The sequence below is a fragment of the Colobus angolensis genome, unplaced genomic scaffold (genome assembly GCF_000951035.1).
Source record: "Colobus angolensis palliatus isolate OR3802 unplaced genomic scaffold, Cang.pa_1.0 Scaffold52, whole genome shotgun sequence".
NCBI lineage: Eukaryota > Metazoa > Chordata > Mammalia > Primates > Cercopithecidae > Colobus > Colobus angolensis.
Genome location: NW_012118710.1, coordinates 9506054 through 9529352, shown reverse-complemented (window position 1 = coordinate 9529352; position 23299 = coordinate 9506054). Strand labels below are relative to the sequence as shown.

At 49.1% G+C, this 23299-nt stretch overlaps 1 protein-coding gene across 1 annotated transcript; it reads right to left on the bottom strand.

Annotated features, from left to right (window-relative positions):
* Positions 1 to 3967: 3967 nt before the first annotated feature.
* On the bottom strand, positions 3968 to 23281 carry RNF122 (ring finger protein 122). Its single transcript, XM_011960725.1, has 6 exons — positions 22857 to 23281; positions 14865 to 15021; positions 7607 to 7652; positions 7307 to 7348; positions 5367 to 5449; positions 3968 to 4817 (listed from the first exon to the last, which is right to left on the bottom strand). The coding sequence occupies exons 1-6, from the start codon at positions 22879 to 22881 to the stop codon at positions 4703 to 4705; spliced, it is 468 nt and encodes a 155-aa protein (XP_011816115.1). The 5' UTR covers positions 22882 to 23281; the 3' UTR covers positions 3968 to 4702.
* Positions 23282 to 23299: the final 18 nt, after the last annotated feature.

Genomic DNA, 23299 nt, shown 5'->3' with positions numbered 1-23299 from the left:
TTTTTGAGACAGAGCCTTGCTCTGTCTCTCAGGCTAGAGTGCAGTGGTGCAAATTTGAATCACTGCAACCTCCGCCTCCCAGATTCAAGCGATTCTCCTGCCTCAGCCTCCTGAGTAGCTGGGATTATAGGTGCCTGCCACCACACCCAGCTAATTTTTTGCATTTTTAGTAGAGACAGGATTTTGCCATGTTGGCCTGACCTCATGATCCACTCACCCTGGCCTCCTAAAGTGCTGGGATTACAGGCGTGAGCCACTGCACCTGGCCAGTGGTGCCCAAATTTTTAAAAAGCCCAACCTAAAGAAACTTCAGGATTCTCACTCTATCAAGTCCCAGGTGTCTGGCCCCAACAGAGACTTCTCTTCTCCAGCCTGTGCCCACCTCAACTTTATTCTCTACAGTTTGCACTCTGTTGTATAGATATACCCAACAGGCTATTAATCCTGTGTGAGTTTGCCCACACTGCTCTCGAGACTTAGGTGTCATATCCCGGCAGGTACCCTCACAGTTTTCACAGACGTGGTGCTAAGGGTCTCTGCCATACAAGCCTGCTCACCTAAAATACACTGCTTACACTGCTTTATGAGGCAGGAGCTATCCTATCTCAGCACCTGGCCCAGGTAGTAGGTTCTTCAGAAACACTGAACTGAGTCACAAGACCACACTAATGACTACGAGTTGATTTATGATTATTTAACTTGTTTTCAGCTGCTGCCAAGTCATATCTGATCAGCTAAACAATATCCAGTTTTCCCTTCTCGGCGCTCCGTCACGACATTCTACCTAACTGTATGGAAGCACTAGAAATAATGCAAGGACATTTTTCCCGTCCTCTTGACTTCAGGACATTGACTTTTGAAGTTTGTGAACACAGACAATTTAGTGCCAATATTTTAATCAGAATTGGCTGGGCATGGTGGCTTATGACTGTAATCCCAGCACTTTGGGAGGCTGAGGTGGGCAGATCACCTGAGGTTCAGGAGTTAGAGACCTGCCTGGCCAACATGGTGAAACCCCGTGTCTACTAAAAATACAAAAATTAGCCGGGCATGGTGGCGCATGCCTGTAATCCCAGCTACTCAGGAGGTTCACTTGAGGCAGGAGAATCACTTGAACCTGGGAGGTGGGGGTTGCTGTGAGCCAAGATCGCACCACTACACTCCAGCCTGCGTGACACAGCAGGACGGTCTCAAAAAAAAAAAAAAAAAGAAAAAGAAAATTCAATCAGAATTATGCTAATCTGATGAATTCAACACCGATACATTTTCCTTAACAGGAAGGGGAGATGGTTGAGGCAGGAAAGTTGAAGCCAGCCTACTGATCATGCTTGCTCCATCTGATGCCAGCAGTGCGTCTACCACGAGGCTGCAGCAGGAGCTGGAGGGAAGGCTCTGTTTTGCTTAGGAAATGCATTTTATTTCCCACATTAAAGCAAGCTGAGGGGTGCTGGGAGATGATGTGGTATCCCCAACAAAGAAAGGATCAGGCTCCACAGGGTTGGCAGCAGCAAGCTGGGGCTGGTGGCTTCAAGGAAGAGCAGGGGTTACCTCTCTCTGAGGGAAAAACAGGTGATAAGAACAGGCGTACCCTTGGGCAAAGAACTCCATTAAGACAGGTATCAACAACTGCACCAGGACTGCCAGGTGCCCCAGCTGCACCTTGGGGCTGCCCAGCATGAGCACACACTGTGTTGACAGCCTCCATGGCACAACCACAGGGGTGAGAAGGCTTCGCACCTACCATGGGGCCTGCCACATCTGGGTGCATGGGCATCTCCTGCTTACCTATGACTCACCAGAACAGTAGACTCACTCAGCAAATGCTCTGTGTTCAACACTCGGGGGCAACATAGGTCCAGCTGTTCCATGCTTATTATGGTCACGAAAATCATTCCCAACATTTTTACTTTATTTTTGAGAGTCTCACTGTGGCCGAGGCTGGAGTGCAGTGGTGCAATCTCGGCTCAGTGCAACCTCTGCCTCTCGGGTTCAAGCGGTTCTCGTGCCTCAGCCTCCCAAGTAGCTGGGGTCACAGGTGCACGCCACCACACCCAGCTAATTTTCATATTTTTAGTAGAGACATGGTTTTGCCATGTTGGGTAGGTTGATCTCAAACTGATCTCAAGTGATCTGCCTGCCTCGGGCTCCCAAAGTGCTGGTATTACAGGCCATTCCCAACACTCTTAATGCACTTTGCATGCCCCCTCCTAACTCAGTGCTTCCTTGGGCCATGGGCAGAACAAAGCTGGAGGGCATGGATGCAAGGTCTGAGTGCACACAGGAACATAAAGCATCACCATGTAACACTGCTAGAGGTGGCAGAGGTGGCAGCAATTGTCAGCAAGTAGCTAAGAAAAAATAAGAGGCCTGGACACAGTGGCTCACCCCTGTAATCCTAACCCTTTGGGAGGCTGAGGTGGGCAGATCACTTGAGCCCAGGAGTTTGAGGCCAGCCTGGGCAACACAGTGAGACCCCATCTTTACAAAAAATACAAAACCCAACTGGGCATGGTATGTGTGCCTGTGGTCCCAGCTGCTTGGAGGCTGAGGTGGGAGGACTGCTTGAGCCCAGGAGTTTAAGGCCACAGTGTCCAGCCTGGGTGACAGAGTGAAACCTTATCTCAAAAAACAAAACAAAAAAAAAAAAATTAGGGGCTGGGCACGGTGGCTCATGCCTGTAATCCCAGCACTTTGAGAGGCCGAGGCAGGTGGATCACTTGATGCCAGAAGTTCAAGACCAGCCTGGCTAACATGGTTAAACCCTGTCTCTACTAAATACACAAAAAATTAGCTGGGTGTGGTGGCACATGCCTGTAGTCCCAGCTACTCACGAGGCTAAGGCAGGAGAATCACTTGAAGCCAGGAGGTGGAGGCTGCAGTGAGCCGAGATTGCACCACTGCACTCCAGAGACTGTCACCACAAAACCAACAAAAAAGAGAGACCAAAGCCTGTATGGCAGCCATCTAGACCTTTTTAGTTGTGACTAGTTGTGTTAAGGGCACTGACAATTGCTTGAATTACAAGTAGAATTCTTAGTTTCAAGTCTTAGTTGATGGAATGCTGTGACTGAAAATATTGACTTCCTTTAAAAATATGCTACAAATGAGACAGAGCCTGGTTTAGCAAGGTCTTAATGTACCTTAGTGTTAATCCTAACATATATTGTTCAGCTAATAATCTAAGATCGATTTTTGTTCTTAAGGATTAGGAACTTTTAGGCTGAGTGCATTGGCTCACACCTGTAATCCTAGCACTGTGGGTGGCTGAGGTGGGAGGATTGCTTGAGGCAAGGAGTTAAAGACCAGCCTGGGCAACATAGGGAGACCTAGTCTCTACAAAACATGTTAGAGAATTAGCCAGGCATGTGGCACACGCCTGTGGTCCCAGCTATTTGGGAAGTTAGGTGGGAGAATCACTTGAGCCGGGGAGGGTGCAGTGATCTGTGATCATGCCACTACGCTCCAACCTCGATGACAGAGTGAGACCCTGCCTCAAAAAGATAAAGAAATTTAAAAAGGATCAGGAACGTGTGTGTGTGTGTGTGTGTGTGTGTGTGTGTATGTATGTGTGTATGTGCGTTTGATTTGGGTACGGGGAAGTGAGAAGAGGCAATTCGAGAACTTTTTTCCCTCTATTGGCAGAAAAGGGCCAGGCAGCCACAACCACAAGCAAAAGTAGGTTAGAGAAACTTGTTATTAAATTTATTTTTCTTTAAATATGTAACTTTCTTCCACCCTCACCCACTCCAGGGAGGAACAGAAAATCCCCACCCCCTTCCATTCTGGGGATTTCATATCTAAAGCCTGAGCGGTGAGGATGAAGTATAAAAATACTATTTACAAAGGGAAGGAGGTATCTGTTGCTTAACCGTAGACACTGCGATCCGCACACCCCTCTCCATCCAAGACGACAAAGAAAAACACTGCCTCAAAAAAAAAAAAAAAAAAAAAAAAAAAAAAAGGCCCCTGGGAATCAATTTAAGCATAGAACTAGCCCTCCTCTAGAGGGGCCCGCAAACCTCAACATAGAATAGGAAGCTCCGAGATTAACTGAGGAAGAGATTGAATGGATAGCACCGTGGGTCCTGGCAGGGGACGGGCCCTCTCTTACCCTGGAGTCAGCCGGCGACGGCCAGCCTGTTTCCATAGGTCCCATGTAAACATTGACATTTTCCTTTATGTCCCTGCTCTTCTGGTTTCTACAGAGCCTCCCTTGCCTCCCGTGGAGGCGCTTGGTTCCCTGATCTTTCCTTCCTTCCCTTCTCATCTTCCTCTGGAAGGAGTGGGAAGGGGAGGGAAGGTAGAGAGAGCAGAGCCCATCTCATCCCTTCTGGATCAGGGCAGCTCATCCTCCTAAGGGGAGCCTTGAAAGAGGATGTTCTCCATGTTCTTGATCGGGGTGAATGCCTCCCCCCATTACAGGGACAAGGCAGGTAGACAGTCCAGTACCGGGAGACAGTGGTCTTGATGGGAGAGGCCACCAGCATGGAGTAGCAGGGAAGAAGGCTTCAGGAGGCAGGAAGTGGGGGCACATCTGGCACTGGTCTCGAACTGAGGGTGGAAACCCAGCCCTAGACCACCCTTCCCATCACTGGGAAAGTGATCGTCATCACCCTACAGTCCTGTTGGTTGGAGCTATGCAGAGGGACCAGGCATCCATGAGGCAAGAGGTCTTCTCCAGGTCTCGGTGTAGTGGCAGCACTCACACCAGTTCATCCAATAGAATCCCAATGTTCTGCGTGGCCTCTGAGGGCCCAGCAATGGGCTTGTTACACATGGGGCAGACACAGCGAACTTCCAGCCATTTCACCAGACACCTGGGAACAAATGAAGAACGGTAATCTCTAACAAGACAGACCACACTGCTCCAGTTGTCTCTCGAAACAAGAATATCCCGTGGTGGCTCACACCTGTAATCCTAGCACTTTGGGAGGCTGAGGCAGGGGTATCACCTGAGGTCAGGAGTTCGAGACCAGCCTGGCCAACATGGTGAAACCCCATCTATACTAAAAATACAAAAATTACTGGATGTGGTGGTACATGCCTGTAATCCCAGCTACTCAGGAGACTGAGGGAGGAGAATTGCTTGATCCTGGGAGGCAGAGGTTGCAGTGAGCTGAGATCGCACCATTGCACTCCAGCCTAGGCAACAAGAGCAAAACTCCATCTCAAAAAAAAAAAAAAAACAGAAGAATATCCCTATCCCTGTCCCAACCTAATCCCCCTGGGCTTTGCTCTGTGTTCACGCAGGACCAGGGACATCACTGGCAAGGGGTAAATAGAAAGTGGCAGAGACTGGAAGTTTCCAGAAGATGATCCCTGATTATTTCTCCTTTGACAGGCACCCTAGACACGTTCCCACTTACTTCCGGTGAAAGGCGTGTTGGCACGGGAGCACGCCTAACTCATCCTTCCCCTTGAAGTCTTCCAGACAGACTGCGCAGGTCTGCTGCAGAGAAAGGAGCAGGTGTGTGAGGAAACTGGGGAAGCATCTCATTCATTCATCACCAGACAAGAAAACTAAGCTCTAGCCCAGTCTGTTCTACAAGGCAGGGAAACTTTTTAGCCATCCTTTACAAAACTGTATTGATGGCATGGTAGTCATTAACCACATGTGGCTGTTTAAATTTAAATTAACCAAAATTAGATGAAATTAAAAATTCAATCCCTCAGTTACACTCACCACATTTCAAGTGCTCAACAGCCACATGGTGCTAATGGTTTCCACATTGAATGGTGCGAATAAAGAACATTCTTATTATCACAGAAGTTTCCACTGCACTGGAAAGTACTGTCCTAGAAGAATGGTTTGTGGCTCACACCTGTAATCCCAGCACTTCGGGAGGCCGAGGCGAGTGGATCTTGAGGTCAGGAGATCAAGACCATACTGGCTAACATGGTGAAACCCTGTCTCTACTAAAAATACAAAAACTTAGCCGGGCATAGTGGTGGGAGCCTGTAGTCCCAGCTACTCAGGAAGCTGAGGCAGGAGAATGGCATGAACCTGGGAGATGGAGCTTGCAGTGAGCCGAGATCGCACCACTGCACTCCAGCCTGGGTGACAGAGCAAGACTCCATCTCAAAAAAAAAAAAAAAGAATGGTTTTCAATCCTTTCTTGCCCAACACATTTGGTGAGGTGGCACTTAATACTAACCAGAGGTAAGGATGGGGGCATGGTATATGTGATCAGTTATGTTCTTTTCTTTTTTTTTTTGAGATGGAGTTTCACTCTTCTTGCCCAGGCTGGAGTGCAACAGTGCAATCTCAGCTCACCACAAACTCCACCTCCCAGATTCAAGCAATTCTCCTGCCTCAGCCTCCCAAGCAGCTGGGGTTACAGGCATGCGCCACCACACCCAGCCAATTCTGTATTTTTAGTATAGATGGGGTTTCACCATGTTGGTCAGGCTGGTCTCGAACTCCTGACTTCAGGTGAGTCACCCACCTCGGCCTCCCAAAGTACTGGGATTACAGGGCATGAGCCACCGCGCCCGGCCCAGTTACAGTCTTTAAATCCAGACTTCCCACATCCCTACATATTAACTCCCTTGATCTCAGTTGAATTATTCTCCTAGAGAAGGGCTTGGGAAACACTTGCACTTGCTGAGGCATAACAGACAAAATGAGGCCATGTCTAGGCGGTCTCGTGTTTAGTGGAACTGTGATCCTCCCCGCTCCCAGACAACCACAAACATGCTCGGAGCAGGAGTGTCTGTGGTCATGATCAGGAGCCTTGGGAAACGGGTTAGGTGACCTTAGAGGCATAGGTAGGAAAGGAATAGGATATAACTAATTCCTCAAGTCAGAGTTGAGGGGACTCAAAGAATTGATGTATGGGTGAGGATCTGGTGGGAGAGAAATGGGAGAGCCACGGGAATCAACACACTAGTCAGTTCTAGTCTGTTAAGATGGGGTATACACAAAGGTAAAAGGACCTCATTTTCTACAGTAACAACCAGGATATAGGGGCTGAACACAGGGAAAGTTAGCTGAATTCTGTCTATGGCATAAAAGGGTGTGACCATCCTCCTGGTAAACATTATGCATTGTGGGATTCCTGGGGCCGTGGGGCACTACTTATCTAAACCCTTCTGTGACCCTTCATGTCTTCTGCCTGAGGCTGTTCCAGATGTAATCAATTCCACATGTTAATTACTTGCTGAGCTGTGTCTATTATTTGGCCAAAGGAGATATGAAAGCACAGACTAAGCAGTTTTCTGAAAAGTGTCCAGGCTGAGAGCTGCAGGGAGGTGCTGTCTGCCTCACCTGTGGGGGCCCTCCTGCACACTCTCCTGGCACACTTACCCCATACAATTGTAACTTCTTGGCATCACCTCTAAGCACCACCTGAAAAGAAAGGAGGTATGATGTCCGAAGAATAAACCAACCACTGGGGCCAGCCAGGTAGTATCAACCAATGAAGGGAGTCCCCTGGACTGCCTGGGGCAAGCTAGACTTCAGACACTGAAGGGGGTTAGCCTCAGGGAGGCCCAGAGGTGAGGCCAGGGGGATTCCTGCCCAGGAGAGCCTGAACCTGCCCTCTTTGCCTCTTCCTATCAGGTCAGGCAGAGAAGGAAGCTTCTGGGGGAATACATAGCACTTTACCTCCTTATATCCGTATCGCTCACTCTGTGCCTGGTTCCGGAGTTTGCTGGGGGAAAGAGAAAAAAAATTGGAGAAAGCATGTTAAACAGAACGATTCAAAGCAGGAGAGGCTGGTTGGCTGCTTGGGCATTCTTCTGAGGGCAGGGCAGGGGTGCTTGTCCCATACACACCACAGGGCATACTTTGGACCTATGCGGGCCAACAAGGGTTGATGAAGGACTAAGACTCTTACTTGGGTTTGACAGCCTCAAAATTCACCACCAGGTCTCATACACAGATTGGGGGACCTTCCAGCACAGCACCCCCAAATAGCTCATTCACTCACCCTGCCTTTTTCTGGTCGGCAAATTCCTTCAGTCACCCAAACTGTATAGAAATCAACACTGTGTTTATTGAGTGTGCAGAAGTTAGACAGATAAGCATAAAAGGGTTATTTCTGTTAAGCCAGGATAAATAAGTCTCTGTTGACCCTGGGGAATTTTCCACACGGAGAACCTAAGTATTCTGGAACCAAAGCACACTCTTCCCTTCACTGTGCCAGACAACACAGACGATGCCTCCTTTGTTTTCTGCTTTTCATTTTAAGCTGGTGGCCTGCATACGGGCTGACTCGCAATGGCCAAAACATGGCATGCCATTTCTAATGGCAATAGCATAATATAATGGTTATGAAGCATCTGCTATGTGTCGCTGGGACACTTAACATATTCATATATGTTCTTAATGATTTCAAACTCTAAGAGTGAGATACCTTCGCTTTTACAGGTAAGAAAAATAAAGCCTGGCTGGGTGCAGTGGCTCATGCCTGTAATCACAGCACTTTGGGAGGCCAAGGCAGGTGGATCACTTGAGGTCAGGAGTTCAAGACCAGTCTGGCCAACATGGTGAAACCCCGTCTCTACTAAAAATACAAAATGAGCCAGGCGTGGTGGCACGCCTGTAATCCCAGCTACTCAGGAGACTAAGGCAGGAGAATAGCTTGAACCCGAGAGACAGAAGTTGCAGTGAGCCGAGACTGCGCCATTGCATTCCAGCCTGGGCAACAAGAGTGAAACTCTGTCTCAAAAAAAATAAAAAAAGAAAAAGAAAAATGAAGCTCAAAGAAGTGAATTTATTTGCCCAAACATCACAGAGCCAATTGGTAGCAGAGTCTGGATGTGAATCAAAGTTGGTGTGATGACAGAGTCCAAGCTCTTTACCATATAATGTGGTCTGTCCCCCAATCAGGTGGAATACATCATTGTCCTGAGAATCCGATCTGGTCCTGGGACACACTCTACCTTTTATTAAGTTTACAACTCTGAATGGCTTGCTGTGTAAATGGGCCGAGACCATAATTATACACTGGCTTTGGTGCCGTATTATTTTCAAGGAAGGGGTGGAGGATCTTCCATGCTGAACTCTGTTGGTAGCTTTAGAATGCCTCCTGTATGTGGGTTGGGTGGGATGGCTCATGCCTGTAATACCAGCATTTTGGGAGGCTGAAGTGGGCGGATTGCTTGAGCTCAGGAGTTTGAGACCAGCTTGGGCAACATGGCAAAACCCCAACTCTACAAAATATACAAAAATTCATAGGGCAATTCACACGGCATGGTGGCATGCACCTGTAATCCCAGCTAGTTGGGGGCTGAGGCATGAGAATCTCTTGAACCCAGGAGGCGAAGGTTGCAGTTAGCAGAGATCGCACCACTGCACTCCAGCCTGGGTGACGAGCAAGACCCTGTCTCAAAAAAAAAAAGAAAAAAAAAAAACACAGCCTCCTGTATGTGTGCTATGGGGGAACCTTATGGGGCTTTTCCTGGTGATCACTTCTTAACATAGTCCTGGGTTATGTGGAAGGAAACATAGAAACCCAGCAAGCCAGGAGAAGCAAGAAACTTCAGTCTGAGGACCAAATCTAGCTCACTACTTGTTTTTGCAGGGTCCACAGCCTAACAGTGGTTTTTATTCTTAAATGGCTGAAAACAGAAATAAAGAATAATGCCAAGTCAGGCAGACTGCTTGAGGTCAGGAGCTTGAGACCAGCCTGGGTGATACAGAGAGAACTTGTCTCTTCAAAAATAAATAAACAAAAGAAAATTAGCCGGGTATGGTGGTGCATGTCTATAGTCCTGGCTACTTGCGGGGGGCTGAGGCAGAAGGGTCACTTGAGCCCATGAGTTCAGAGGTTACAATGAGCTAGGATTGCCCCCACTGCACTCCAGGCTGGACAACTGAGTGAGACGCTGTCAAAAAAGTTTTTTTTAATAAATAAACAAATGAGTGGATAGATGGATGGCTGACCCAAGTCAAAAAAAGGGAGGCTTCAGTCACAAAGGGCCCCAGTGGAAGGTGGTGTGGTGAGAAGCTGAAGCTGCTGCCTGGGTGATGGAAGAGGCAGAAGATGGGGGCAGAGCCAGGCCCGCAACACAGTGCAGGACAGATAAGATCAGGCTGCCAGCCTCCTCCGTTGTTCCTGATGGGAAGTCAGGTGACCTGGCGAGGTTCATGTTCCTGGAGCCTCTTGAGAGTTCCAGTCCAAGTGGACTCATGCCACAGGCCTGGGCGCTAGGGCAGCACATCCACCATCCCCTCCCCTCCCCCTTCTCCCAACAATATCCTTTCTGCTTAATGTAGGGCTGGGCTAAAGGCCTAAGCAAGGCTCCCAATGTCCCATCCTTCACTTTGCAGACAGCTCCTTGGTCCAGAAAAGGTCTTTGTACATATACATGTGTCTCTGTCCCAATTTCCAAATGAGCAGGGCAGGACATACCCAACGCTTAGGTGGCTACTGTTGTTTGACTGACACTGGGTTCAGCTGAGGTGGAAAGGAAGTGTTCCCATGGACAGGGAGCTCACAGCCGCCTTGAGGGAGAAAGACACTGTTGCTCTGTTATGAGGTACGTGCAGAGTAAATAAGGAAGTGGTGAAAAGCCTGTGTTTTTAACTGTCTGGGGAATGAGGGACTGCTATGCATCTTTGAGGCACTAATGTCTCACCTGCAACGTGGCTATACTTATGTAGTAGATGCTGTTTTTTTCTGTTTTCTGTACCCCAGGCACCCAGAATACCACTTCTTCACCCCTCATGCCTCTTGTCTGGCTGGATCCTTTAGTGATTTTGCCCAGGGATCCTCCAAAACTCAGAACAGGGAAGCTTCAGAGCTGCCCCCTCATCCTGAATGTAGATTTCAGCTCAGAAAGGATGAGATCATGATGAAATGTGGTCGAAAAGCTTGCAAGGAAAATAGAGTAAAAAGCAAAAACCCTGGGTAATCCCAGCTGGGGGCCTAGTACCAACCAGTCTGGACAGGTGGCCTTCTCAGCTGTTGGGTGAGCACAGCAACTAAAAATACCCCGATTTCAATGAGACCATTTCTAGCCGCTGCCAGTGGCTCTCCCTTTCCTCTTTTCCCTTTTAGAACAAACAATGCATCCAGGTCCTGAAAATAATGTTTCCCTTCCTGCCTATTTGTACTTCCCTGGCCCCTCCATTCCTGTGTAGGGCAGAGGTCAGCTCTGAGAGAGGGGAAAGAATGAGCGAGGGGCTGGCCTTGGCTGCTGAGCTCACCAGGTCAGGAGCAGTGGGGCCTATTTTGGCTGAGGAGGAAACCGAGAAGCAGGGAGAGGAAGTGGTGGTTTCTGCGCCTGTGTGTCTTTCTATATATAGACATTCACAGGCTACCATGTACCAGTGAGCCTCTGGGACTGTGAAACTTCAGGGTCAGCAGGCTTCAGGCAGGCTACAGAACAGGGCAGGGTGACGAAGGAGCAGATTACTGAAGGAACAGGTGGTGCTGAGTAGCACCACAGTGGGGGCAGCTTTTAGCATCATGTGGTTACTGTTCTGTTTTGTGTGTGTGTGTGTGTGTGTTTCAGATGGAGTTTCACTCTTGTTGCCCAGGTTGGAGTGCAATGGCATGATCTTAGCTCACTGCAACCTCTACTTCCTGGGTTCAAGCGATTCTCCTGCCTCAGCCTCCCAAGTAGCTGGGATTATAGGCGCCTGCCACCGCAGCCAGCTAATTTTTGTATTTTTAGTACAGACGGGGTTTCACCATGTTGGTCAGGCCAGTCTCAAACTCCTGATCTCAGGTGATCCACCTACCTCAGCCTCCCAAAATGCTGGGATTACAGGCGTGAGCCCCCATGCCCGGCCCTGTTCTGTTCTTTGATTATAGCCAAAGAAAAAGAAATCAGCAATCCACAGCCCCCGTCCTTCTGTGAGAACTGACCCTGACCTGCAAGCGGGTGGCCGTGGAGCCTACAGCAACTCCTCTACTTCAAGGAATACGACTCAAAAGGCAAACACTTGGAAGGACTCGGCAAGACCCTAGCTCACTGCTACCAGACTTGTCCACCTCTGTATGTTCCTCTATGTATCCCCTTGGGCAGATCCTAAACTGTCTGAGCATGAAGTTCCTCATTTATAAAGTGGGCTAATACCTAAACTGAGGATTAAGTGAGCTAAACGGTTTATAAAATGGTGACCACAATGCCTGGCCTATGGAAAGCCCTTGGTAAAGAGTGGCTAAAGGCCAGGCACTGTGGCTCACGCCTGTAATCCCAGCACTTTGGGAGGCTGAGGCAGGCAGATGGCTTGAACTCAGGAGTTTGAGATCACCTTGGGTGACGTGGTGAAACCTCATCGCTACAGAAAAAATCAAAAAATTATCTACGAAAAATCAACACATTAGTCGGGCACGGTGGCACACGCCTGTACTTGGGAGACTGAGTTGGGAGGATGGCTTGGGCCCGGGAGGTGGAGGTTGCAGTGGGCCGAGATCTCACAACTGCACTCCAGCCTGAGCGACAGAGCAAGACCTTGTCTCAGAAAAAAAAAAAAAAAAAGAAAACCTAAGGTCACACCTATTATTGGTTGATTTAGGAAATGAACCCTGGTCACCCACTTCCTAGCCCAGAGTAATTTTCTCTAGGTCATTTTCGTAGAGATGGAGTTTTGTTCCCCAGGCTGCTTTCAAACTCCTGGACTCAAGCGACTCTCTCCTGCCTTGACCTCCCAAAGTGCTATAATTACAGGTAAGGGCATGGTGCCTGGCCTAGATGGGTCTCTTGAAGCCCTTTGCTGCTTGGCATATGTATGCCTCTGTGTGTGTGTGTGTGCGCGCGGTGGGCAAGGGGAGCAGGGAGGAAAGGGAACAGAGAGTTGGTTTTACAAACCCCTCTCAGCCTCATCATAAAGAAATTTTTGGTATTTGGTATATCTTCATCCTCTGTCTCCAGGATTTAAGTGTGAATTGCTTAACACAGCGGTGCGGGAGTTGGGAGGCTGGTGGTCGGGAAGAATTTGAGGAAAAAAACAGCCTTCAGGAAAGGGGAGGAGACAGGGAGAGAGAAGAGATACCAGAAATCTACCCTTACCTCCACTTAATGGTTAGATGCAATCTTCAGACCCTATTGTACAAGAGGGAAGATAAACCAGTATCTCTTCTGCATAGATTTTTACATGGAAAATTCCAGTTTCAGGGACCTATGTGAAAAGTTCTGAGAAAGAACAGGTCCAAGGTAGCACCTGGGAGTGGTTGGGAGATGTGCCTGACGGCACTTCCCCTTCTTAGAGGGAGTTCTTCCAGCCTTGGGGAAGATGGATTAGTACCTGCCTCTCTTGTAGCTGCCTTCCAGCAAAGCACTCAAACCCAGAAGGGCATTTTAGGAATAAAGCCAGCAAAGCCTTTTCCTTTTCCTTAATCTTAATTTAATCTTCTTAAATTATTTGACCTGTCACCAGCCCAGACTCCAGCTGATGTCTACCCAAGCATCTGGTAATGTGTGGGTGGCGGGGGAGACAGCTGATGGCCACAATGGCCCTAAAGACTACTAGCATGCCCTACTGGCCAGGGATGTTCAATATTCTCCAAAGCACAGAAGAGTCCCACACAATGAGGAATTGTCAATGCCAACAGTAAACGCCAGTCAGAAACACTACTATTTTGATTCCCATTCTAAATACCAGTCATGCTCAAAATTTTTTATAGAAAACAGCCACCAGAGGCTAAGCACGAGGGTTCATGCCTGTAATCCCAGCACTTTGGGAGGCCGAGGCGGGTGGATGACTTGGACTTGAGGTCAGGAGTTCGAGACAAGCCTGGCCAACATGGCAAAACCCCGTCTCTACTAAAAATAAAAATTAGCTAGGCATGCACCCGTAATTCCAGCTCTTAGGGAGGCTGAGGCAGGAGAATCGCTTTAACCCAGGAGGTAGGGGTTGCAGTGAGCCAAGACTGTGCCACTGCACTTCAGCCTGGGTGATGAAGTGAGACACCATCTCAAAAAAAAAAAAAAAACCAAAAAAAACCAGCCACTAGTTCCCAAGTCCTTCAGCAGGAGACAGAAAGCATTCCTGGAGTGTGAAGAGCCCTGCCAAACTCCAGGTCTTCCTCTGGATCCCTAAGCAATTAAGAATAAATGACAGTTCTTTAGGTTTGTTTTGGTTTTATTTTTTTCCACTCTCAAAAATAAGAGCTTATAAGGCAGAATAAAGAAGTAGCTCTGGCTGGGTGCGGTGGCTCATGCCTGTAATCTCAGCACTTTGGGAGGCTGAGGTGAGTGGATCACTTGAGGTCAGGAGTTCGAGACCAGCCTGGTCAACATGGTGAAACCCCATCTCTACTAAAAATACAACAATTAGCCAGGCATGATGGCGTGCACCTGTAATCCCAGCTACTTGGGAGGCTGAGGCAGGAGAATTGCTTGAACCCGGGAGGTGAAGGTTGCGGTAAGCTGAGATCGCACTACTGCACTCCAGCCTGAGCGTCTCAAAAAAACAAAACAAAACAAAATAAAACCCCAAGTAGCTCTCTAGACACTGGCTTGCTTCCTAATATTAGTATCTGGAGGGCTAACAACAGGTCCCAGGAGGGCAAAGGAACATGATGCTGGCATAACTGATGCCTACCTATTCCCGACCACCCAAAGGGCATGAGTAGGAATAGAGACAGACAGACAAGGAAAGGACTGCTAACTTTATGACTCAGTCACACAGAAATTCTAGGCAACCTTAGAATAACTGGCGAGGTGGTGGGATGCAGCCCAACCCGTGGTGACCTTATATGTTCAGGAACAACTTGATAGGCTGATGTAAGTAGAAACACCAGACCCTCAGGGGCCTAGAGAAAAGCAGGCTCAGCCATGTCCTCAAAGCAGTGCCTCCAGTATAAGACTGGTGACTCTACTGTGGGATCCTTGCTCACCTTACCCCACAGCCCTGGTCTCCTCCCTCCTGCCGGACTCCCACCCCGCTCAGCCGGGGATCCACGTACCTGATAAAATAGCAGCAGAAGATAAGGCTGAGCATGAAGACAAAAATGCCCGTGCCGAAGATGACCATATAGATGTTGAGCGGAAGGTCTTGGAAACTGATGGGTGGCATGGAGCAGGACTTGTTGGTGCTAACCAGTCCCAGGCCACAGAAACACCCTGCAAAGGGAGAAGGAAAAAAAAATCATTAGGGTTGGAAATTTACTGCTGGGCTGATGGCACTGTGTCAGCAGGATAGAAATAATTGGCAGGCTCCGGGCACCTAAGCCTCAGATTCAGTGGCTCCAGTTTTATATCCTAGTTCTAACACTTACTAACTAGCTATGTAATCTTGAGTAAATCTGATCTACAAAATTGAATACTATCCAAAATACTTAAAACAATATCCCCATCTAAGAGATAATAAATTCAGGCAAGCCGGGTGCGATGGCTCATGCCTGTAATCCCAGCACTTTGGAGAGGCTGAGGCAGCTGATCTCTCGAGGCCAAGAGTTCAAGACCAGCCTGGGCAACACACAAGACCTCATCTCTACAAAAAATAATAGAAAAATTAGGTGGGCATGGTAGCGCATGTACTAGCATGTAGTCCCAGCTACTCAGGAAGCTGAGGTGGGAGGATCACTTGAGCCCAGGAGTACAAGGCTGCAATGATCGGTGATTACACCACTACACACCAGCCTGGGTGACAGCGTTGAGACCCAATCTCTATTTAAAAAAAAAAAAAAAAGAATTTAGGCAATGAGCAGAAACTGGAGAACTTAATTCTATCAGGTCAGAACCCATATAGCCTTAGCTAAGAAATTATTATTTGGGTTCCAACTCCCCCCTCCCTAGCTAGCCATATGACCTTTAAGAAGTTACCTCTAAGCTTCACTTTGTTATATAAAAACAAGCAAAATAGAGAGAGGACTGAAAATGAGTGTGTAAGAAAATATGCTTTGTAAATTGCAAAGGACAATTGCAAAGGTCATTTGTCATTATTAAGCCACCTGCTCCAGAAGACAAGCTGTGCCAGGACTAGAATAGAAATTGTTCACTCCAAGTCCTGGGCCAGCATTCCAGAAAGTGGCGATGGGGGTGGGAAGGAGGTTGCAACTTCCTTTACTGTGGTCACCTTCCCTCTTTCTACTCAAAGCCTCAATGTGCGGTCCCAATGGCAACAGCATCCTCTGGGAGCTTTTTAGAAACATACACTCTCGGGTCCATCCTGGCCTAAATGAATCAGGACCTATGCTTTTTTTTTTTTTTTTTGAAACAGAGTCTCGCTCTGTTGCCCAGGCTGGAGGGCAGTGGCGCGATCTCGGCTCACTGCAACCCCTGCCTCCCAGGTTCAAGAATCCCAGATTCTCCTGCCTCAGCCTCCCGAGTAGCTGGGATTATAGGTGCACACCACCAAGCCTGGCTAATTTTTGAATTTTTAGTAGAGATGGGGTTTCACCATGTTGCCCAGGCTGGTCTTGAACTCTTGACCTCAGGCGATCCACCCACCTTGGACTCCCAAGGTGCTGGGATTACAGGTATGTGCCACGGCACTCAGCCAGGACCTACGTTTTAACAAGCTCCTCAGGTGATTCTCCTGCACATTCAGTTTGAAAAGCACTGGCCAGCCACTAGATGCGTCCCTTCTCACAGGACTCAGGGATAAATACTGACTGGCCTACCCATCATGACAGTCACTTCTCCCTTTCCCCCTTGCCAGTATTTGATGTTCAGGTGGGTATGTGACCAGGTTCTGAGCAAAGAAAGAGATCTGCTGGAAAAGGAACTTCATTTGTTTTTGGAGACAAGGTCTCACTCTGTCCCTGCAAGCTAGAGTGCAGTGGTGTAAACATGCCTCACTGTAGCCTCCAAGTCCTGGCCTCAACGAGATTCTCCTGCCTCAGCCCCACAAAGTGCTGGGACTATAGGCATGAAGCTATAGTCATAGCTGGGGGGGGGGGAGGTGCGGGGGTGATCATGTCTCTCAGAGACACCTAGAATTGTGATAGTCAAGCTGTAGCTGGAAAGAGAGCAGCCCAGTAGAAAGTCAAATGACTTGACCAGGCATGGTGGCTGGTGGTGGCTCACGCCTGTAATCCCAGTACTTTGGGAGCCTGAGGCGGGTGGATGGCTTGAGGTCAGGAGTTTGAGATTAGCCTGGCCAACATGGTGAAACCCTATCTCTATTAAAAAATTAGCTGGGCATGGTTGCACACATCTGTAATCCCAGCTACTCCAGAGGTTGAGGCAGGAGAATCACTTGAACCTGGGAGGCAGAGGGTGCAAGTGAGCCGACATCGTGCCACTGTACTCCAGCCTGGGAGACAGGGAAAGACTCCATCTTAAAAAAAAAAAAAAGAAAAGAAAAGTAAAATGGCTGAGGATGGCAGAAGGGAAAGGGAAAGAGAGGAGTCCTTGATGAATGAGAGAGCTGGAATTTGCTGTCCACCTGCTACATCCTAAGCATATTCTCATGCTATCAATTTAATCTTTGTACTGCCACAGTAAAGGTTACTTCCCCCACCAAGGGGAAAAAGACTCAGTCATTTAGCAACCCGCCCACAGTCAAATAGCTAGGAAAGCCCAGCTCCAAAGGGTTCTCTGTACCCAGGCCTTGGGTTCCAGGCACTTTCCTGACATCTTGGTTAGGAGCCAGGATGCATTCACATGCCACAGAATTCTATACACTAATGACCAGTGCTACCCACAACTTAGCAGAACGCTGGCTTGAAAGACTGAAGTCAACTTGGACATCAGTCCTCTTCATCCCTTGCTGATGAGTATACAACGAGCCTCCATTCAAACCTCTTTCAGACTGTGTCCAACTCTACTGCCACAGCCCTATTGCAAACACTCATCACCTCCTACTGTTTCCTAGTTGATGTCATCCCTGTTTCTAGTTCCTTCTCTCATTTACCCCACACGCCTGACACATCCTCCTAGTTGTTTTTTTTCTTATTATTTTTAGACAGAGTCTTGCACTGTATCATCCAGGCTAGAGTGCAGTGGCACTATCTTGGCTCACTGTAACCTCCGCCTCCTGGGTTCAAACAATCCTTCTACCTCAGCCTCCTGAGTAGCTACGACTACAAGTGTACACCACCACGCCTGGCTAGTTTTTGTATTTTTAGTAGACACTGGGTTTCACCATGTTGGACAGGCTGGTCTTGAATACCTGACCTCAAGTGATCCACCCGTCTTGGCCTCCCAAGAAAGCGCCGGGATTACAGTGCATGAGCCGCTGTACCCTACCCCCTTCCTAGTCGTTTTGATCTTGTATTTTCCAAACTCATGACTGGCTTCAAGTCCTCCTAAAACATTCACCCTGTCCCTTCACAACTTCCTACTTAAAAGTTCTCAAATACTACCCCATGTGGGCCAATCTTTTTCACTATTTCTTGCACCACCTTGTCTTTACCTGCTTCCCTTTGTTCACACAGCTTTCCCTGCCTGAAACGCTCTTCTGAGGCCCATCAAGCCTGTGATAGTCCAATAACCTCTCTTCCTTGAATTCTACAGCACTCATGACCTCCATCATTTGTTCTGGCCCCTGCTTACTCAGTAACTGTCTTACATCATTCAGTTACTGTAACTCAAATGTGCACTAATCATTGATTATATGATAAGTACTATTATAAGAAAGCACAGACTGGGTGTGGTGGCTCACACTTGTAACCCCAGCACTTTGGGAGGCTGAGGCAGGAGGACCGCGTGAGGCCAGAAGTTCAAGACTAACCTAGGCAACATAGTAAGACCCCACCTCTACAAATAATAATAATGATAAATTAGCTGAGTGTGGTGGTAAGTGCCTGTAATCCCAGCTACTCAGGAGGCTGAGATGGGAGAATCACTCGAGTCTGAGAGGTCGAGGCTGCAGTGAGCCACAATTGCACCACTGCACTTAGCATGGGTCATAGAGTAAGACCTCGTCTCAAAAAAAAAAAAGAAAAGAAAAGAAAAGAAAAGGACAGAAGAATGATTAGATGATCTTACCACATAGGAAAAAAAGACACAAAGATTTTCGCCATAGAAAGTGAGGCTCAGGCCAGGCGTGGTGGCTCACGCCTGTCATCCCAGCACTTTGGGAGGCCGAGGTGGGCAGGTCACCTGAGGTCGGGAGTTCGAGACCAACCTGGCTAACATTGTGAAACCCCATCTCTACTAAAATACAAAAATTAGCTGGGTGTGGTATCTGGCGCCCGTAATCGCAACTACTCGGGAGGCTGAGGCAGGAGAACTGCTTCAACCTGGGAAGCGAAGGTTGCAGTAAGCCGAGATCGCGCCACTGTACTCTAGTCTGGGCAACAGAGACTCCCATCTCAAAAAAAAAAAAAAAAAAAACCTGGGCATGGTGGTGCACGCCTGTAGTCCCAGCTACTGGAGAGGCTGAGGCAGGAGAATCAGTTGAACCTGGGAGGCAGAGGGTGCAGTGAGCTGAGATTGTACCACTGCACCCCAGCTTGGGTGACAGAGCGAGACTCCATCTCAAGAAAAATTTTAAAAAAGCCTGAACCTCCTAGGTTTGCTGACTCCAACTTGGACTTTTGTATATTCTTCAGTGTCCGGCCTAGCCTAGAGTTTGGCTTGTTCTCAATAACTAGTTAACAGATAAATAATTCCCCATTTTCTTAAAATAACCTGGTCCCCTTGGCAAAACCTCCCACTTCAAAGCAGCAGGACTGATGTTTGGGAAAACTGCCCAGAAACTGCCCTCCACTAATGGATCACCAGTCAACCAGCGAGTATGATTGAGGGCTTGCTTTATGCACTGACCTACACATTGTGGGAAAACAGAAAGTAAAAGTTCTTGTTCTGAAAGACTTTTTTGATTAAGTTGAAATGAAAGAAATAATTAGCTACTAAACTTTGCTGTGCCCAACAGGAAGTCCCTTGTGTCTAGGCTCCAGCAGGGGTTAGAGAGAAAGTGGTTTTCACCACCACTCCCACCCAAATATTTACTTTCTGTGGGTCAAAGAAGAACAATTTTCCACGAGGACATCATGGCAGACTGGCTAGAGTGACAAACTTCAGTCTATGCTGGAAAAGGGCCTTAGGACTTCCCTTCCAAGGAGACCTGGTGCTCCCAGCTGTCTTCTATCTCCTTCCTCAGCAGTATTTGATGTTACAAGAGGGTCTAACCCCCTATCTGCCTTAGTTCTTCCAGGCACCGTTTATGAGCTGAAACCTCCTTTGGTTTCCATTTCTGGGAACTTGCAGAACCTGGTCAGAGCTATTACAGAGGATATCTGTGCACTCCACAAGCACGATAGCCCCCCGTAAGTCTTCTAATCAGTTTATCCCCACCATCTTATCCCGTCTGATAAAGGCTTCCCCTTTATCTCCCCACTGATTTAATCAGTTAGCTTGGTATTTTACATGTTAAAGAGGTTGGTGGGAAGAGCATAGTTAAGAGGAGATGGTTCATTTGCTTGTGTTACTATTAAAGAAATGGCAAAATAGTCTCTTGGTCAAAAGCTAACATTGCAGTAAGGTTTTTCTTTAAAAATACCAGCCCCAGGAAAGAGGGACTCCAGGTAGTTTCTGAAGGGGTGGGGGAGGGGTTGCTTCTTCACTGGAGTCAAAGGACAGGATCTCTCAGTCACTTTTCTAAGAAGTGCAAAGAGGGCCAGACGAGGTGGCTCCTGCATGTAATTCCGGCATTTTGAGAGTCTGTGGTGGGAGGACTGCTTGAGCCCAGGAGTTAAAGACCAGCATAGGCAATGTAGTGAAACTCTATCAGTAAAAGTAAATTAATTAATTAAAAATTAGCCAGTAGCCAGGTGTGGTGGCACACACCTATGGTCACAGCTATGCTGGAAGGCTAAGGCAGGAGGATCCCTTGAGCCTGGGAGTTGGAGGCTGCAGTGAGCCATGATCATGCCACTGCACTCCAGCACGGTTGTCGGAGTGAGACCCTCTCTCAAAAAAACATTAAAATGGGCTGGGTCCGGTGGCTCACACCTGTAACCCCAGCACTTTGGGAGGCTGAGGCGGGTAGATCACCTGAGGTCAAAAGTTCAAGACCAGCCTGACCAACATGGAGAAACCCCGTCTCTACTAAAAATACAAAATTAGCCAGCTGTGGTGGCCCATGCCTGTAATCCCAGCTACTCGGGAAGCTGAGGTAGGAGAATCGCTTGAACCTGGGAGGCGGAGGTTGTGGTGAACGGAGATCGCACCATTGCACTCCAGCCTGGACAACAAGAGTGAAACTCCATCTCAAGAAAATTAAAAAAAAAAAAAAAGCAGCAAGTCTAAAACCTGATATGAAAGGGGGCTGCCCAGAAAGGGCAGTGTTATTAACAGCTGCCTCATTTCTCCCTAAGTCTCTGTTCCATTGTCTCCGCCAACCCATGAAAGCGTTGACATCAGAATGTCTCATCTCATCTGGCAGGCTGGGAGCAGGAATGACGTCAGACAAGGGCTGGCCAAGAAAGACCAGGGGATCTGGGAACTGCTTCTCTTTCCCAGCCAACGGGAATCTTTCCCAGATGCTAGGATGCACGGGCCTTCCTCAACCCCCATCCTTGCCCCCTCTCCCACAAAACCGCCTATCACATAGGGCTTGGTTCATTTTCAGGAAATGAGTTCTGACCAGCAGAAGACGGAAGGCGGGGTGGGGGGACGTGGGGTATACATGCTACCCAAACCGTGCCTTAAAACAAAGCCTCTTGACATAATTAATCCAAGATCTGGCAGAAGTACTCTCAAGAATGATTTTTTTTTTTCCCTTGTAACTAGCTTGCTTGCCATACTGACAGATAAGGCCAGCTGCTTCCCATCTCTCTCTCCCAGAAACTCTCCAAGCATCGGAACAACGCGGTCAAGAGTGGGACCCCAGGGGGGCGATTAGTATCCAAGGTTTTGAAGTGTCCCGCTCGGAAACACCTACACTTGGGTAGCTGGCTGAGGAATCAGATTCCAGCCTAACCCAGTATCACCTGAACCTCCAAAAAGCCTCAGGTGAAATGAACTAACTTAGAAGCATCACCCAGGCCTGGGGAGAAATGGGGCGAGGGGTTGTCGGGTCTGGAGGTGCAGTCTTCACTTGGGCTCAGGAGCAGACACCCCAATCCGGCTTTGGGGCCAGAAAGGACGGCTCCCGCCAGGCCAGCCTGGCATCCCAGGGACTGCCGGGAGCGGAGCTCTCTGCAAGGGTTTATCAACTCAGGAAAACGGCTTTTTTTTTTTTTGTAGTTTCATTCTTATTGCTCAGACTGGAGTGTAATGGCACGATCCTGGCTCACTGCAACCTCCACCTCCCGGGTTCAAGCGATTCTCCTGCCTCAGCCTCCCAAGTAGCTGGGATTACAGGCATGCGCCACCACGCCCGGCTAATTTTGTATTTTTAGTAGTGACGGAGTTTCTACATGTTGGTTAGGCTGGTCTCGAACTCCCGACCTCAGGTGATCCGCCCACCTCGGCCTCCCAAAGTGCTGGGATTACGGGCGTGAGCCACCGCGCCCGGCCGAAAGCGACTCTTTAATCCAGTCTTCCACAGGCACTAAGCCATGCCAGCAGCCCGTGGGAAACCAACAAAGCCAGAGGAAGCCACCCCCGCGCCTCGTCCCGCACGCTGCACGGTATACATATTTACAATAGCCTGCAAAGTTTCAGGCCGGGAACTTGAGCTCCCTCTAGGAGATCCCAGCCCGAGCGCGGATTTAATTCTCCTCCAACAACCACAACAAAGAACAGAGTTTGAGCGCACAAAGGCAGGGGAAGGGGGTAGAAGAGCGGGGCCGCCACACAAAGGCCAGGAACCCCTCGGCTCTCACGCCCCTGGCCCGCCGCCCGTCCGAAGGCCCCTTCCAGGCCCTGGCGTGAAACCTGGATAGTTTCAAATTCCGCGCTGTGCAGAGCAGAGTGGGGCGCCAGGACTCCTTCTCGACCGTCCCATTTCAGGAGAAACTTGGGTCCCGAGGGAGGACCAGCGCGCTGCTGTCCGACCTTGCGCCTCGCGCCGCGGCTCCCACCAGCCCCACGTAGGCTCGGCCCTCGCCCCGGGGACTCACCGTTACACCACTGGAATGGGTGCATCAATGAAGTCGCGGTTGGCTTCCTAGGGCGAACGGACGCAGGCGGGGTGCCAGGAAGGCGGGGTGGGAGCACTGGCGGCGTGAGGGGCCGCAGGCGGGGTCGGGGCAGCGCACTGCAGCCGCCCTGCTGGAGAAGTCGAACTCCCTCCGGAGTGGGGGGCTTTGGCGAGGCCGGTGTTCAGCCCAACAAAGAGGGACCAGGAGGAAACAAAGTCCCGCGGAGCAGAGCCGCACGGAGCGCACGCGCCAAGGGCCCCTGGCTAGGGGAATGTGGGGCACCGCGGGGCGGGGGTGCCCGGGCGGCAGAAGCCCTCGGCCGGGGGAGGAGGGAAAACCTTTGCCGGAGGTACGGCTCGGGTTCAGCAGAGCGGAGGTGAGCTGGCTGGGGTTCCGAAACTGACACCCGGCGGTGCACACCC